This window comes from Sinocyclocheilus rhinocerous, unplaced genomic scaffold (assembly GCF_001515625.1).
Source record: "Sinocyclocheilus rhinocerous isolate Xijiao unplaced genomic scaffold, SAMN03320098_v1.1 scaffold1042, whole genome shotgun sequence".
NCBI lineage: Eukaryota > Metazoa > Chordata > Actinopteri > Cypriniformes > Cyprinidae > Sinocyclocheilus > Sinocyclocheilus rhinocerous.
This window is the reverse complement of record NW_015640510.1, coordinates 659,797-673,576: the sequence shown is the minus strand read 5'-3', so window position 1 is coordinate 673,576 and position 13,780 is coordinate 659,797. Positions and strand designations below refer to the sequence as shown.

Sequence of the window (13,780 nt, the reverse complement as noted above, 5' to 3'; positions counted from 1 at the left end):
GTCAAACGAATTTAGTATTTTGACAAGACGAAAAAAAATAGCTAACAGGATATTTTTGTACAACCTAAAAAAAATAGAGGCAGACCTCTACCTCAGGGCTTAAAGGGTTAATGTAGGTTGTGAGTCGGCGCGGCTCCAGCGCGGATGAATCTAATGTTCTGAAGAGTATGTGTGGCAGTCAGTCACCGCACCGGTGTGGATATTCACTGTACTTCGCAATCACAAATTCTAGCCTACATCTTGGAAGTATGACCCAAATAAGAATTTTCACTGGATATTGTCATCTGAACGAGTAAATAACAAGTCTAAAACATTTGTTCTGACCAATAAATTACGTTACAATGGTGATTAAATCTAACAATCATTTCATATCACATCAAACCGTGCAAATTATTATTACTGTTAATGTGTATGTAGTGTGTATTAGCATGTAGATTTCAATTTCTGTGCAGTCTAATCTCTAATTGTCATACCATTCGAATTTCATATAAAGAAATTCTTTTAACCCAAAAAGCAAATTAGGTTACACTTTATTTTGATAGTCCACTTATTCGACTAACCCTAAACCTACCCTAACAGTCTACTCTGAGAGTTAGTAGACGTGTAGTTGCAAATAAATTTGAATTAGTTGACATGTAGTTACAAAGTTACTTATAGTTAGAAGAATGTCTAAAGTGGACTATCAAAACAAAGCGTAACCGCAAATTATTCTTCCTCCGAACTGGTTCTCTTTAAAATACAAAACTTGTGTAATCCCAGGCTATCTGTAATCAGATGCACATTTAAAACTGGAATATAATTTAATTTCAGTCACATGTGTTTCATAAACACATAATCCTTTCTGGTTTACAATCCGCCATCAAAATGATAAGTTTAATTATTCCAGCTGCTGTGAGAAAAGGCTATAAACGATCCGCCACCTGCAGCATCCTCACATGCGATATAGCTACTAGCTGGGACTCAATCTTTATGTTTACAGACGTGACGTAATGACGCTCGAATTTCCCACAAATTCCTACCAGTACCACTCAAACTAGAAAACGTTATAATAAGCTAACCGATGTGAATCAGGCTAAGGTAAGGAGATAGTTTTGAACACTGGCTGGTTATGTACTTGCTCAAAAACTATATTTCGTATAATTGTTAACCAAAGAAGGTACGGACTGCAGCTTTAAGTTTTTCATTAATGATAATAACCATGATATTGCTAGGTGCTTTCAAGGGTTTTGTGAATTGGTTTTAAATGCGTTGCTAGTGCTTGCAGAGACAGAGAGAGACAGCTTTACCCTCCCACTCGTTTTTGATGTTATTCCGGATGTTGAGGTTAATGGTGACGTCAGCACGGACGCGGGCAGGCCAGTTCTCTCCGATGTTTGGCTTGGCCACCTCCACGATAGAAAACGACGCTATGGTCTGTGCCATTCTAGCCCATCCTCCAAACACCACTCCTCCGTACTCCGACTGCCTGCGGGACACAACCACACAAACACAGCAGATCATAAACAGGACGCTCACGCCGTTCTTTGACAGTAAGCATAAATGCTGTACAGGGGTTGTCAAGCTTCAAAATTGACAATAAATTATAATCCCAAGTACTTTTAAGTTAGAAAATATATCCTGTGTGTATCCACATCAAGTATCTTGACATTAAAAAAAGTTTTATTTCTAAAAAAAAAAAATTCTATTTCATCCTTTCACTATTTTGTCCATTTAAGTACACATTTCCTACATTCTTGCTACCAAAACACCTCCTTGAAAATCAGCCCTTGATATAGTCCTGAGTCAAGTCACGGGAAATGGCCTTTAGAGGTTAATTTGGGTATGAAATCAAACTCTTTTGTTAAAAATGTTTTAGACTGAGAACAAACCATGGTTTCATCCGTAACACGACGTCCTCGATATCCTGCCGGATTTCATAAGTGGACTCCAGACGGAAGAGGTTGAAGTTTCTCAAAAGATAGTCATGCAGGGTCAGAAACTGCAGGTTCAGCTTGGGGAGAGCTAAACAACCTGCAGATTCACAAACAAAACAAAAAAAATGTGTTAGTTTTACTAAATTTTAGTTTAAATTTTTTACACTCATACATCTTAAAATGTAGTGATGCACTGAAATGAATTTAGTTTTCAGTGTTTTGGTTAAACGTTTTCATTAAACGAAAATAAAGTGTAATAATTAATTATATTTATTTAATAAATCTCAAAATAAAAACAGTTGTATATAAAAATTTAAATTGCACATAAGACTGTTTTTAATGTAAACTTTTTAATTATATAATTATTTTTATACTCCAATTCTTCGTTGAAACAAACATTTCACACATTCAAAACTGTTTCAAACCAAAAATCAATTTTCAGCAGATTATTTTCAGTTGCTGAAATTTCGATGCATCACTATTAAAATGTTATTGTCAGATATAACTACAGGAAAATTCTGTCATTATTTTACTCCTGTAGAACAAAAATTTAAAAAATATATATTTTTTTTATTTTTTTGAAGAATCTTCAGGCAGCTTTTTTACAATTTTGCACAAACGGACACAATCAAGGCATCAGTGGAGTTTGGCGTTAAAGGGTTAGTTCACCCAAAAATAAATTCTGTCATTAATTACTCACCCTCATGTCGTTCTAAACCCGTAAGACCAAGGACATCGTTAAAATATTCCATGTGACATCAGGGCTTCAACCGTAATTTTACAAAGCTACGAGAATACTTTTTGTGTGCAAAGAATACAATAACATAACTTATTCAACAATTCTTCTCCCCGAGTTACCGTCTTCTGCCATTTTGGAGAGTATCCACTGAACGTAATCAGCGTAATGAGCTTTGTTTACGTTCAGCATGCGCGTGCCGTCTACTGAACATAAACAACGCTGATTACATTGATTATGTTCTGCGGTACTCCCCAAAATGGCGGAAGATGTAACTCGGCGAGAAGAATTGTTGAGTAAGTTATGTTATCGTTTTCTTTTGCGCAAAAAAAGTATTCAACAGGGGTTCAACCATAATTTTACGAAGCTATGAATTGAAAAGCTATGAAATTAAATATAAAATTACGGTTGAACCCCTGAGGTCACATGGACTATTTTACCGATGTCCTTGCTACGTTTCTGTGAGTTGATCGTGGTAGTATCATTGCGGTCTATGGAGGGTCAGAGAGCTCTCAGATTTCATCAGAAAAATCTTAATTTGTGTTCCGAAGATGAACGAAGGTCTTACGGGTTTGGAACGACATGAGGGTGAGTAATTAATGACAGAATTTTCATTTTTGGGTGAACTAACCCTTTAAAGAAACTGGGTTTTTTTTGGCATTTTTCAAAGCTTCTTTTGTGTATCTATTTTCATGCATCTTTTGGAACTTGAAATACTTGGTCACTATGATCTGTTGTTGTATGGAAAAGAGCTGATCATTCTCAATTTCTCCTTATGTGTTCCGTTGAATAAATACAGTAATACAAGTTAGGAAAGATAAACAAGTACATATTTTTTTTGTCAAACTATTCCTCTAATTTTATTAATGCAAAGGTATATGACATAATAGTATGATGATTAGATGGTGAACTCATATGTGAAGATGCCCACCTTCTCCAGAGTAGTACTCAGTGGGAACGATGTTCTGGTCCCAGATGATCTTCTCGGTGGGGTACAGAGGCATCTGGTTGAGCTGTTCTATCTGGGAGATTCGTCTCTCATGGCGGGACACCTGAACAGAAGAGAGAAAGGTTTCATGGGGTTTGTTTCGTCTTGGCCAGCTCCTCCATTAACCACCGAATCATCTGCACGCTGGACAAAGCATGCTGGGTAAACCTGTGCGATTACGGTTTACCCTTCAAACACAGCAGATGACCAAATGTAGACTACATACATCACAGCGCAAGAGGGCCAATCACATCCCATGAGCATTTTAAAGGGATATATAGTACCAAGATGTTTGATCTTTTGAAAGAGTTTGATGTACAGAGTTATTTTTTCCAGCACACATTTTGGTCCTTGTTTAAAATGTTGCCTGTAAATCAAAATATTGTGTTTGAGTCACGTATCGTAAACTGTGCAGTGCAAATCCCACAGTCTCAAAACGTTCTTAAAAGAAATTGTTATACGCAGCGCATGCATAATAAATTGTCTGAATTAAGTTTTCCTTTAAAACTTTTCCTGTACTTCCTGATGACTATAAAACCTTTCTATTAAGTTTCTGTTCAAATTCAAATGAGCTAACGCTGTGAGACTACTCTGCTGAGAAAACATGAAACAATTTCAATGAGAAAACGAGTCGGGCGGCTCACATGGGACGCAGCTTTGAGAAAATCAAATGAATTAATCAGGAGTGTTTGGGCAGCTTATCCTGTTAAAGCTTAATTAAGTGTTTTATCTAGTCTGTGACCTGCTCTGACTCCATTGTGGGCCGCAGCACATGCACATAACCAGATTTCAGCTGCTCAACACGCAAATGACCGCCTGCCACTGGCTCCATCAACACAGAGACAGCATTAAAGAGGAAATGCTCAAGTTCTTGATGAGATTTGGAGGGAGTAATTAAAACAGGACCACCGATGGGCCTGAAACATCTTAAACATCTGCAGCAGAGGTTAAAATACACTATAAGAGTGAGCCATTCACAGGCCCCAGCCTCAAGCACTTACAAATTGAGGACTTAGCATGCAGAAAACCTTTTAAACACGTTCGACAATAAGGACTGCCTGATGACCTGGAGTCAACGTGAAGGCCACTTGGGACAGCTGACTGAACCATTGTGATGAAAGTTTATGCACCATTCGGTAATTCTAACACTCTTTCCGGTGTTTTTGCGCTTGAACTGACAAATCCAAACTAATTGTGTCAAAATGCCCATCTTGGTAAGTATCCTCGTAGGTTTGGTCAAGAAAGAAATCTGATGTGTATCAGTATATTGCAATGGTTCCCAACACTGGTCCTGGAGGCACCCCAACACTGCACGTTTTGTATGTCTCCTTAATCAAACACACCTGATTCAGGTCATCAGCTCATTAGTAGAGACTCCAAGACAGTGTTTCACAACCCTGGTCCTGAGCTCCCCCCAACACCGTTGAGAAACACTGCTCCAAGACCTGAAATTGGTGTGTCAGAGAAAGGAGACATGCAAAATGTGCAGTGTTGGGGCGCCTCCAGGACCAGGGTTGGGAACCACTGTATTAGTGCATCAGGTCTTAAAGTGACAGCAGCCTAATTTACCAGCTGTCATTAATGATAATCAAACAACTAAAGACAAAAAGAAAATCTTTCCCTGCACTTGACAAATAACTTATATGAATCTACATTTCATTTATACAGTGAAAGACAGTGTTATTTTACATTTGATTATTAAACGTCTGTATCTGATTACTACTGTTAGACCCACCTGAAAAACCTAAAAGCATTGTTTACAGTGTTCTGTTGCTTGCAATGCGTTTATTTTTTCTTGTTTTATTACTGATTGTTCACTTGCCTTTAAAAATCTTTGAACTTTATATTAGTAGTTAGGCTAGTAGTTTTTACTGTGGTATCAAAACTGGAATCTAGAATTGTCAAATTTCACTGGTATCTAAAATTATGGTTAGAATACAAGATTACATGGGTCAAAAACAACAAAAGTAATAACTTTTTTTTCAGCAGGACTAAATCTGTATTTCACAAACTTTGGTGAAAATGCACGTATGGTATAAATGCATGTTAAAACACCCAGAATATCCCCCAGAGTGCATTTTTATAGCATGTGAGAACATATAAACAAAATATGCTTGCAAGAATGCATTATCTATTGGGAAGCAGGAACATTGTCTTTTGACATTATCTCTGTGCATGTCTAAAAACTTTCCTATGCTCATTTGGATGTCTGGTGACAAACATATGTGCTGGAAAAAAAAGGTTTGAATAGCAATTTGTGTGAATGTGACGACTTTGTAGAAAACTAAGCGTTTGAGAGAGGCGGGGCATAGAGGACCTACAATAATGTACAGTATTTGAAAAATAATGTGTTTTTTTAAATTAAAGCATGTCAATACATTCTGTTACACCAAATACACAAAATAATGATCTTTAAAAAAGCATCATATGACCCCTTTAATCAGAAATGTGAAGCTATGTCGTAAGCTTTAAACAGTCACAATAATGTGCCATATGTTACTGTTAAATTAGATAAGCCTATTTTTTATTATTACTTGTCAGTACTGAACAAAACATATTTACGGTCTACATTTCTCTCAACTCCCCTGACATCTTGATTATTTTTTTTTGGCAAGCTTGTTTTAATGCACTCTGGTGCTGCTTTAGAAACTCGCCAAAACAAAGTACAGCAGAAAAAAAGTAAACACTTTTATATACTTGTGATATTTTAAGATGTCCCTACCAGTAGCTCCAGAAGGAATTCTTTATCGTAGGATGTATCTTCTCCATCAGGAAGCTCAGGGAGGAGACACAGGTATGCCGACACCCGGTGGAGGGTGTTGGGACTACAAGCAGAAAGAAGAACAGACAAAACGGAGTCACAAATGAACAAAAGCACACAGAGCCAAATTATTTTGCACATTCATGTTTATTTTGTGCTTTAACTAGTAATGAAGAGGAAGAGATATCGGTTCATGTGCCGCTTGAGATGCTACAGCGATCTGTCACACCACATTAAAGAGCACTAAAACCACATTTATTGTTTGGATTTTATAATAAAATTCATGTCATCCATTTTGCATAAAGGCTCATTCTGAATACAAACAATTCTTCTTTAAACATGTTGACAGGAAGACAACATTGGGCAGGATATGGAATAAGGATTTTATTTATTTTTTTGACATTTTTAGAAATAACAGATTTAAATTACATTTTTTTTTAACAATAATTAATTTTTGTATCGTGTGTAGCAATTAATTGAAGATATAATTGACAGATTAATCGATTATTAAAATAATCATTAGTTGTGGGAAAACCCTGATTGTGGGAACCCCATCTGCAGTTAAGGGACTTTATCATCAAGCTCTGGCAGGAGCCATTAATCTAATGGGCCGTATCTCACTCTCGCTCTCTCTCTATAAAGAGATCACATTTAACTGCCGTCACTTACCTGAGATGGCCAAAGTGTTTGGTGAGGGACTCTCGCGTGTCCACTGCGGCCACATTAGACAGGGCAAAATCATTGAGCTCAGGGAAATGAGCAAACGCTGCTCTCTAAAAAACAAACACCAGTCAGAGAACTTCTGAAACATCAGACAGATTTAATAATCATAGAGCAATGAATCATCACAGCCCACATGACTATTACAGAACAGACTCAGGTGGCTACTGATACATCAAAGGTGATATAGGAACCAACTTGTTCCCTTACTGAACCTGAGTGTTGCACATAACATCAGACCACTTGTGGGTTCTATGCATTTAAAATATTAATCTAGATAACGGAGCATACTGCATATTAATACATACTAGTGATACTACTAGTTATTTATAGGTCAAATACAGTGCACAATATAATAGAGTACAATTCAGGGCTCCCACTCTTTTTAACCAAAGAATTTCTATGGCTTTTCCATCACTTAAATCCTCATTTTCTTTCCCAAACTTTCATTACCTTTTATTCTTAAAATGGCACTGAAATGACAAAACCACTTTGCTTGACGCACTCAGTGATTGGAATAGACTGTTTTTAAAACGGCAATAAATAAATACATTTAAATATAATTGATAGTTTGTTTGTTTTTTGCCAGATTAACATTACACAAAGTATAGTGTTCTAAATGTACACTGTATTTTTATGAACTTATAAAAACGCAGGAATTATTGTGGAAATGCATCACAATCTGTGAAACAGGTCAGTGGTTGTCAAACAAATGAACGCAGAAGAGCTGCTGACAAATGTGTTTGTGCAACAAAATGGCATAATTTCCCCTTGATTTTTCAAGATCATTTCTTCTTGAAAATTCTAAATTTGTAAAATCCCTCAAATGAGTGTGGGACCCCTGACAGACTGTTTTTTTTTTTTTTTTTTACGTATGTACACTGGTGGCCAAAATGATTAGAACACTAGTTCTATCTACCGTGGATTTTCACCAGCTAAAAAATGGTTTTAAGTCAGTTATTTCTATCTTTTGCTTATTTTGGCCACCACTGTATTTCATGTACATATATATAACTACCTCCACAAACATACACATATTATTATAAACACTTTTTTCTCTCTGTGTCAGAAAAGATTTTTAAAAAAAATGTTGCCATGCAATGTTGCCTTCACTTATCGCTCAAAAATGCAACAACTAAAACAATGAAAAAAACCATTACAACGTCAAAAATGTTTAGAAAGGAAACAAATGCACGGATTAATTGTTCACAGTAAGATCTATAACATGCATTTAGAATTTTCATTTCATGCTGACTTTATCATAATGAGAAAAACCGAAAGCAGCATCAGAACAAATGCTGGAATGCCAACTCACCTCCAGGTCAATCATGAACTCAATGAATCTCTCACAGTAGTGAACCTTCTCCATGGAGATGGTGCCTAGAGCAACATGAACCACAAAACACACATTAAATCAGTGATGACATCTCATTTCACACAGACAGACAGACTCTGCATTCTGGGGTGGACGGTGGATCTGGGTTCGGAGGGAAAAGCAGTGAAGAGAGTGACAATATTATGATGGTCTCATAAACTGGATGCGCTGGCCTCTTGCGTGCCACACCATCTCCGGCCCGAACAGGTGGATGATGGGAGGAGGGCACGTCGGCCTGCGTTAGCGGAGCGGTGAGAGGCGCCTGCGGGCGAGCATCAGCTGCTCTGAAGCTGGGTCACGTCACAGGATGGTGAAAACACGGAGAGATTCTCAAAGCAAAAATAAATCACTGCCTGAGGGGCGGCAGGAAGACTGAGGCCTTATGGGTAACAGAAATCAGCCACATCTTAACTTGTAGCACAAATGTAGGCAAGGTCTTTTAGTGTAATTGTCCAAACATCACCTTCAGCTGCTGCTTCATGTGTCTTTTTGCGGTCAAATTCTTACTGATTTTTATCAAGTAAATGTAAGAATAACTTTGATATTGTTAGTAGGTTCCCATTTGAAAGAAATAATGTTTCTTGTGCATCCAGGCAGTGGGCCAAGGGCACAGATTTTTGTGAAAATAAAAACAAAAATACACACAAATACTCCCAGATCAGAGCTGCAACCCCCAGCTCCACCGCTAGATGGTGCCGCCGTGCCATCAGTGAGCGAGAGCTACAGCAGTCCGCTCTCTGCTCACGCGGAGAGTTGGCGCGCATGCGCAGTACACCCTTGGGCATTATCCACGATAGAACGGGGTTATCGTCTGCAGTTTGCTGTAAAACCTCCACTTTTCAACAGTGTGTTAATGTCAACTGCAGAAGGGGAGTCAGCTCGGATTTTAGAGTAGGAAATAATCTCTTTATTGAGCAAAAGAGTACTTTGGGTGGTGCCACGGGCACGGCTTTTACTCCCGGTACTTTGTCATTTCCAAAGGGGGGGGTCTCCGTCCCATTCTGGATTTGCAGAACCTCAACAAACACCTCAGAAAGTACATGCTCACAATAAAAACATGCAATGTTATTCGTCCTAGAGACTGGTTTACATCAGTAGATCTGAAGGACGCTTACTTTCACATAAGTACTTATCCGGCACACAGAAAATTCCTCAGGTTTGCCTATCAGGGCACAGCCTACGAATTTTTGACAGTTCCATTCAGTTTGGCTTTAGCCCCAAGAACTTTCACAAAATGTGTCAAGGCGGCTCTAACACCGCTGAGAATAGCGGGTCTCAGAGCATCAGCTTATTTGGACGATCTCCTCCTCTCTGCTCCGTCACGGCGGCAGGCTGAGATAGATACAAATCTGATTGTGTCTCATTTAAAAGGCTTAGGCTTCAAAATGAACAAGACTAAGAGCTGCTTAGTGCCCATGCAAGAAATTATTTACCTGGGTCTCAGGCTGAACTCAGACCTGTATCAAGCGTTTCTATCAGAGGAGCACATCAGGTCAATTCGTGGTTGTCTCTCCCTTTTCCAGAGAGGGAAAAAAGTCCTATTCAGACTGTGTTTACGTCTTCTAGGGCTGATGGCCTTGGCAGTGTCTGTCATCCCATTGGGGCTGTTGCGAATGAGAGAGTTTCAGTGCTGGGTAGCAGCACAGCGCTTATGTCCAAAGCGCCACCTCAACCGCAAAGTGATAGTGTCATCACATTGCCTGCGAGCTCTCCGCTGCTGGAGAGATCGTGCTTTTCTCGAATCAGGGACTCCGCTGGGAGCGATTTCTCTGAGAAAAGTAGTAACGACGGATGCGTCGCTCACAGGTTGGGGTGCAGTGTGCGAGGGCAGAATAGCGAAAATAAAATAGCCCGTCTCGCTACAGAACGCACATATAAACTTCCTGGAAATGTTAACAGTGTTTCTAGCATTGAAACATTTCGTGCAGTTCCTACGGAATCACCAGAAATACAATAGGTCAGCACCCGCTTATGTGCAGGTTTATGAGGGGTGCGTGGCGTCTGAACATGGTTTCAAAGCCGCTGATTCTGCCGTGGGATCTGTCAGTGGTCCTTAACGCACTCTCTCAGCCTCCTTTTGAGCCGATAGACAATATTGATTTAAAGTTCCTTTCGCTAAAGGTTGCTTTGTTATTGGCTCTTTCGACCGCGAAACAAACTTCATGTGTTGTTAGTTCATAACTCCGGTATGCTGTTTGCTATGGACTTCTCGCGAGTAACTCTCAAGACAAATCCAGCATTTGTGCCTAAAATGAGCGAGTCAGCTTTCGCCTATAGACAGGTGGATATACTGGCTTTTCATCCGCCGTTTTTTTTCCTCATCGGAAGAAGAGCGGCTTCATTGTTTGTACCCTGTCTGTGCGTTGCGTCATTATGTGGACAGGACGAAGGGATTAAGGAGTAATCGGTTATTAGTTTCATGGGCTGATTCTCATAAGGGTAAACCTATTTCTCGTCAGCGCCTGTCCCACTGGGTGGTGGAAGCTTTTATATTGGGTTATAATAGCATGGGTCTACGTCCTCCAGAGGGGCTGAGGGCTCATAGTACCAGAGGTTTAGCCACCTCATGGGTGTGGTTTAAGGGCGTTTCAATTCAAGACATTTGTGCGGTGGCGAGCTGGGTTTCGCCACACACTTTTGTCAGATTGTATAGGTTGGATGTTACGGAGCCTTCGTTGGCGCATTCCGTCCTAAGTGTGCAAAAAGAAAAGAAAAAAAACACTCGTACAGAGGTTGTTTTTATTTTTCACATGTCTCCGTTCTATTCTGGGAATAGTGGAGGGCTTACGTTATTATTATCACACATCACTGAGCTGGTTGTCATGCCTGCTTCGGACAGCATATCTGCAATACGGGAGTTGTCTATATCCCATAGTGAGATACAGAATGAATGTTTGAAAGAGAACTTTAGGTTACTCATGTAACCCTGGTTCTCTGATAACATGAGTGAGGTATCTCACCACACTTCCCTCCTTGCAGCAGCACAGAGAAGAGATATAATGAGAATGAAGTAGGGACCGCTAGCAGTGATATATATGAGGGAGGCAGGACTCCCGCATCACTGTCGTGATTGGTCTGTCAACTGACAGACGTGGTGTAATTGGTGCTTCCAGGATTGGTCACGCCCGAGGCGATTCCCATTTTCACATGTCTCCGTTCTATTCTGGGAATAGTGGAGGGCTTACGTTATTATTATCACACATCACTGAGCTGGTTGACATGCCTGCTTCGGACAGCATATCTGCAATACGGGAGTTGTCTATATCCCATAGTGAGATACAGAATGAATGTTTGAAAGAGAACTTTAGGTTACTCATGTAACCCTGGTTCTCTGATAACATGAGTGAGGTATCTCACCACACTTCCCTCCTTGCAGCAGCACAGAGAAGAGATATAATGAGAATGAAGTAGGGACCGCTAGCAGTGATATATATGAGGGAGGCAGGACTCCCGCATCACTGTCGTGATTGGTCTGTCAACTGACAGACGTGGTGTAATTGGTGCTTCCAGGATTGGTCACGCCCGAGGCGATTCCCATAGTGAGATACCTCACTCATGTTATCAGAGAACCGGGCTTACATGAGTAACCTAATGTTTGTTTAGGTAAGAAACAGCTTCACAAACAGTCTTTTCAACTACACAGTATTATTTCTGTCTTATAGTCATTCATATTATCACAGAAATACTGGGATTAAAGTTTTTAGCTCGGATATATACATTGATGTCTATGGTAGCGATCAAAATAGAGAAAGTCATCTTTTGAAAGTAATTGACGCTTCAAATAACGTGTGTGTCGATTGAATTGTTTCGCCAATAGATGGCAACAAGTGACTGTTAAAAAAAATTATTTGTCATTGAATCATTCATTCAAAAAAAACACGCATGCAAGATTAGATTTTTCTGACTCATTTCTTACACAGGGTTGGGAGGGTTACTTTTAAAATGTATTCAGTTACAGTTACAAATTACTTCATTAAAAAAAGTATTCAGTAACGTAATCCAAGTACCACAATATAAACGTAATGTAATCTGATTACTTTTAGATTACTTAAAGTCACATGTAAATAAAGTCAAAAAAGCAATAACGGAGTACTTTTATTGAACTATGACTTTAAAATGAAAACTAATAAAAACTATTAAAAAAAAAAAATCCCAAATATTAGTTTTCTTTTTTTATCGTTTTATTTCTTTAACATGTACAAGAAAAAATAAATATAGTTCATACACAATTAGGGATGCTCCGATCAGGATTTTTGCAGCTGATACGGAGTACCGATTTCTTTAACATGTACAAGAAAACCGTGGTGATCGGCCGATACCGCTGCCGATTCTGATGCTTCAAGCTTTATATAGACAGTTTCATCGGCGCACGCGCCTGGCCCGAAGTTAACTTCCGGTCTGTGTTTGTTTATCAGTCTGGCTATGGCTGTTTTTATATCACTGTATTTCTGAAGGAAGACTATCTTTAGAAAATTCTCTGTCATTTTCATTTCATCTTGCATGTTATATGCCTGATAAAGCAGCGTTTGTGAGCTCAGCGCTGCGTTGTGTACAGCCGTTACTGGGGAAACCTGTTTCTCCCGCTTTAAAGCACCTCCTGCTGTCAGAGAATGCATTTGCATTTTCATTATTAAGTCCGTCTGATTTACGCAGCAAACTTATTTTGCTTTTCCTATATCCACGGGCGCTGCAGATAATCCGCGGGTCAGGTAATAAAAAATGCATTCTGATTATTTGCGGGTGTGTGGGTGGACAAAATAAATCAAATGATGCAAATATTAACTACATTTTTTTTAAATAAATTTTTTCATGAGGCAGACGATTTTGTGTGTGTGTGTGTGTGTTCGTTCGCCTGATCGGGAAGTTGCAGTGACAGAAACGGTGACATTCCAGATATAGTTTGAAAGTAGTAAAGCCTATGTTAATGCTATTGAGTAGGCTAATATGGCCAGAGAAGATATTTTGTTTTATAAATGATCATTTAAAAGCAGCCTACGATCAGCAGCTTCAGAAACGTGCCACGGCTGGCTGATAAACACAAGCACTGATTAGAGCGGCCGCGATCAGCTCCGATAGCCGTGGAGCCGTAACACGCCGCAGACTCGTGCAGTGAGGCGCAGATCAGCTCTAACGTCACTGAATCTGCTGTTAAAAATGAACCATCTATTCATCGTATCATCATGCAAAACATACACCACAAATAGTGAATTTTTCATTGTTTCTCGAAACGTCATAGCATTTCCACACCAGCGATGACATGACTGCGGCGCCAAATCATTTATGTCCC

General features: G+C 39.3%; 2 protein-coding genes across 2 annotated transcripts in view; both read right to left on the bottom strand.

Moving 5' to 3' along the window:
* Nucleotides 1–1,251: 1,251 nt before the first annotated feature.
* Nucleotides 1,252–7,241, bottom strand: LOC107753363 (intron-binding protein aquarius-like). Its single transcript, XM_016569504.1, has 5 exons — nt 7,068–7,241; nt 6,360–6,462; nt 3,581–3,701; nt 1,869–2,010; nt 1,252–1,465 (listed from the first exon to the last, which is right to left on the bottom strand). Exons 3-5 carry the CDS (start codon nt 3,651–3,653, stop codon nt 1,252–1,254), a joined length of 429 nt encoding a protein of 142 aa, XP_016424990.1. The 5' UTR covers nt 3,654–3,701; nt 6,360–6,462; nt 7,068–7,241.
* The window catches only part of LOC107753362 (intron-binding protein aquarius-like), a 20,886-nt gene continuing 11,315 nt past the window's right edge, over nt 4,210–13,780 (bottom strand). The window contains exons 9-11 of the mRNA XM_016569503.1: nt 8,434–8,498; nt 6,518–6,522; nt 4,210–4,276 (exon numbers count right to left, since the gene is read on the bottom strand). Coding sequence (XP_016424989.1) covers nt 4,210–4,276; nt 6,518–6,522; nt 8,434–8,498 — 137 coding nt within the window. The remainder of the gene's footprint in view (nt 4,277–6,517; nt 6,523–8,433; nt 8,499–13,780) is intronic.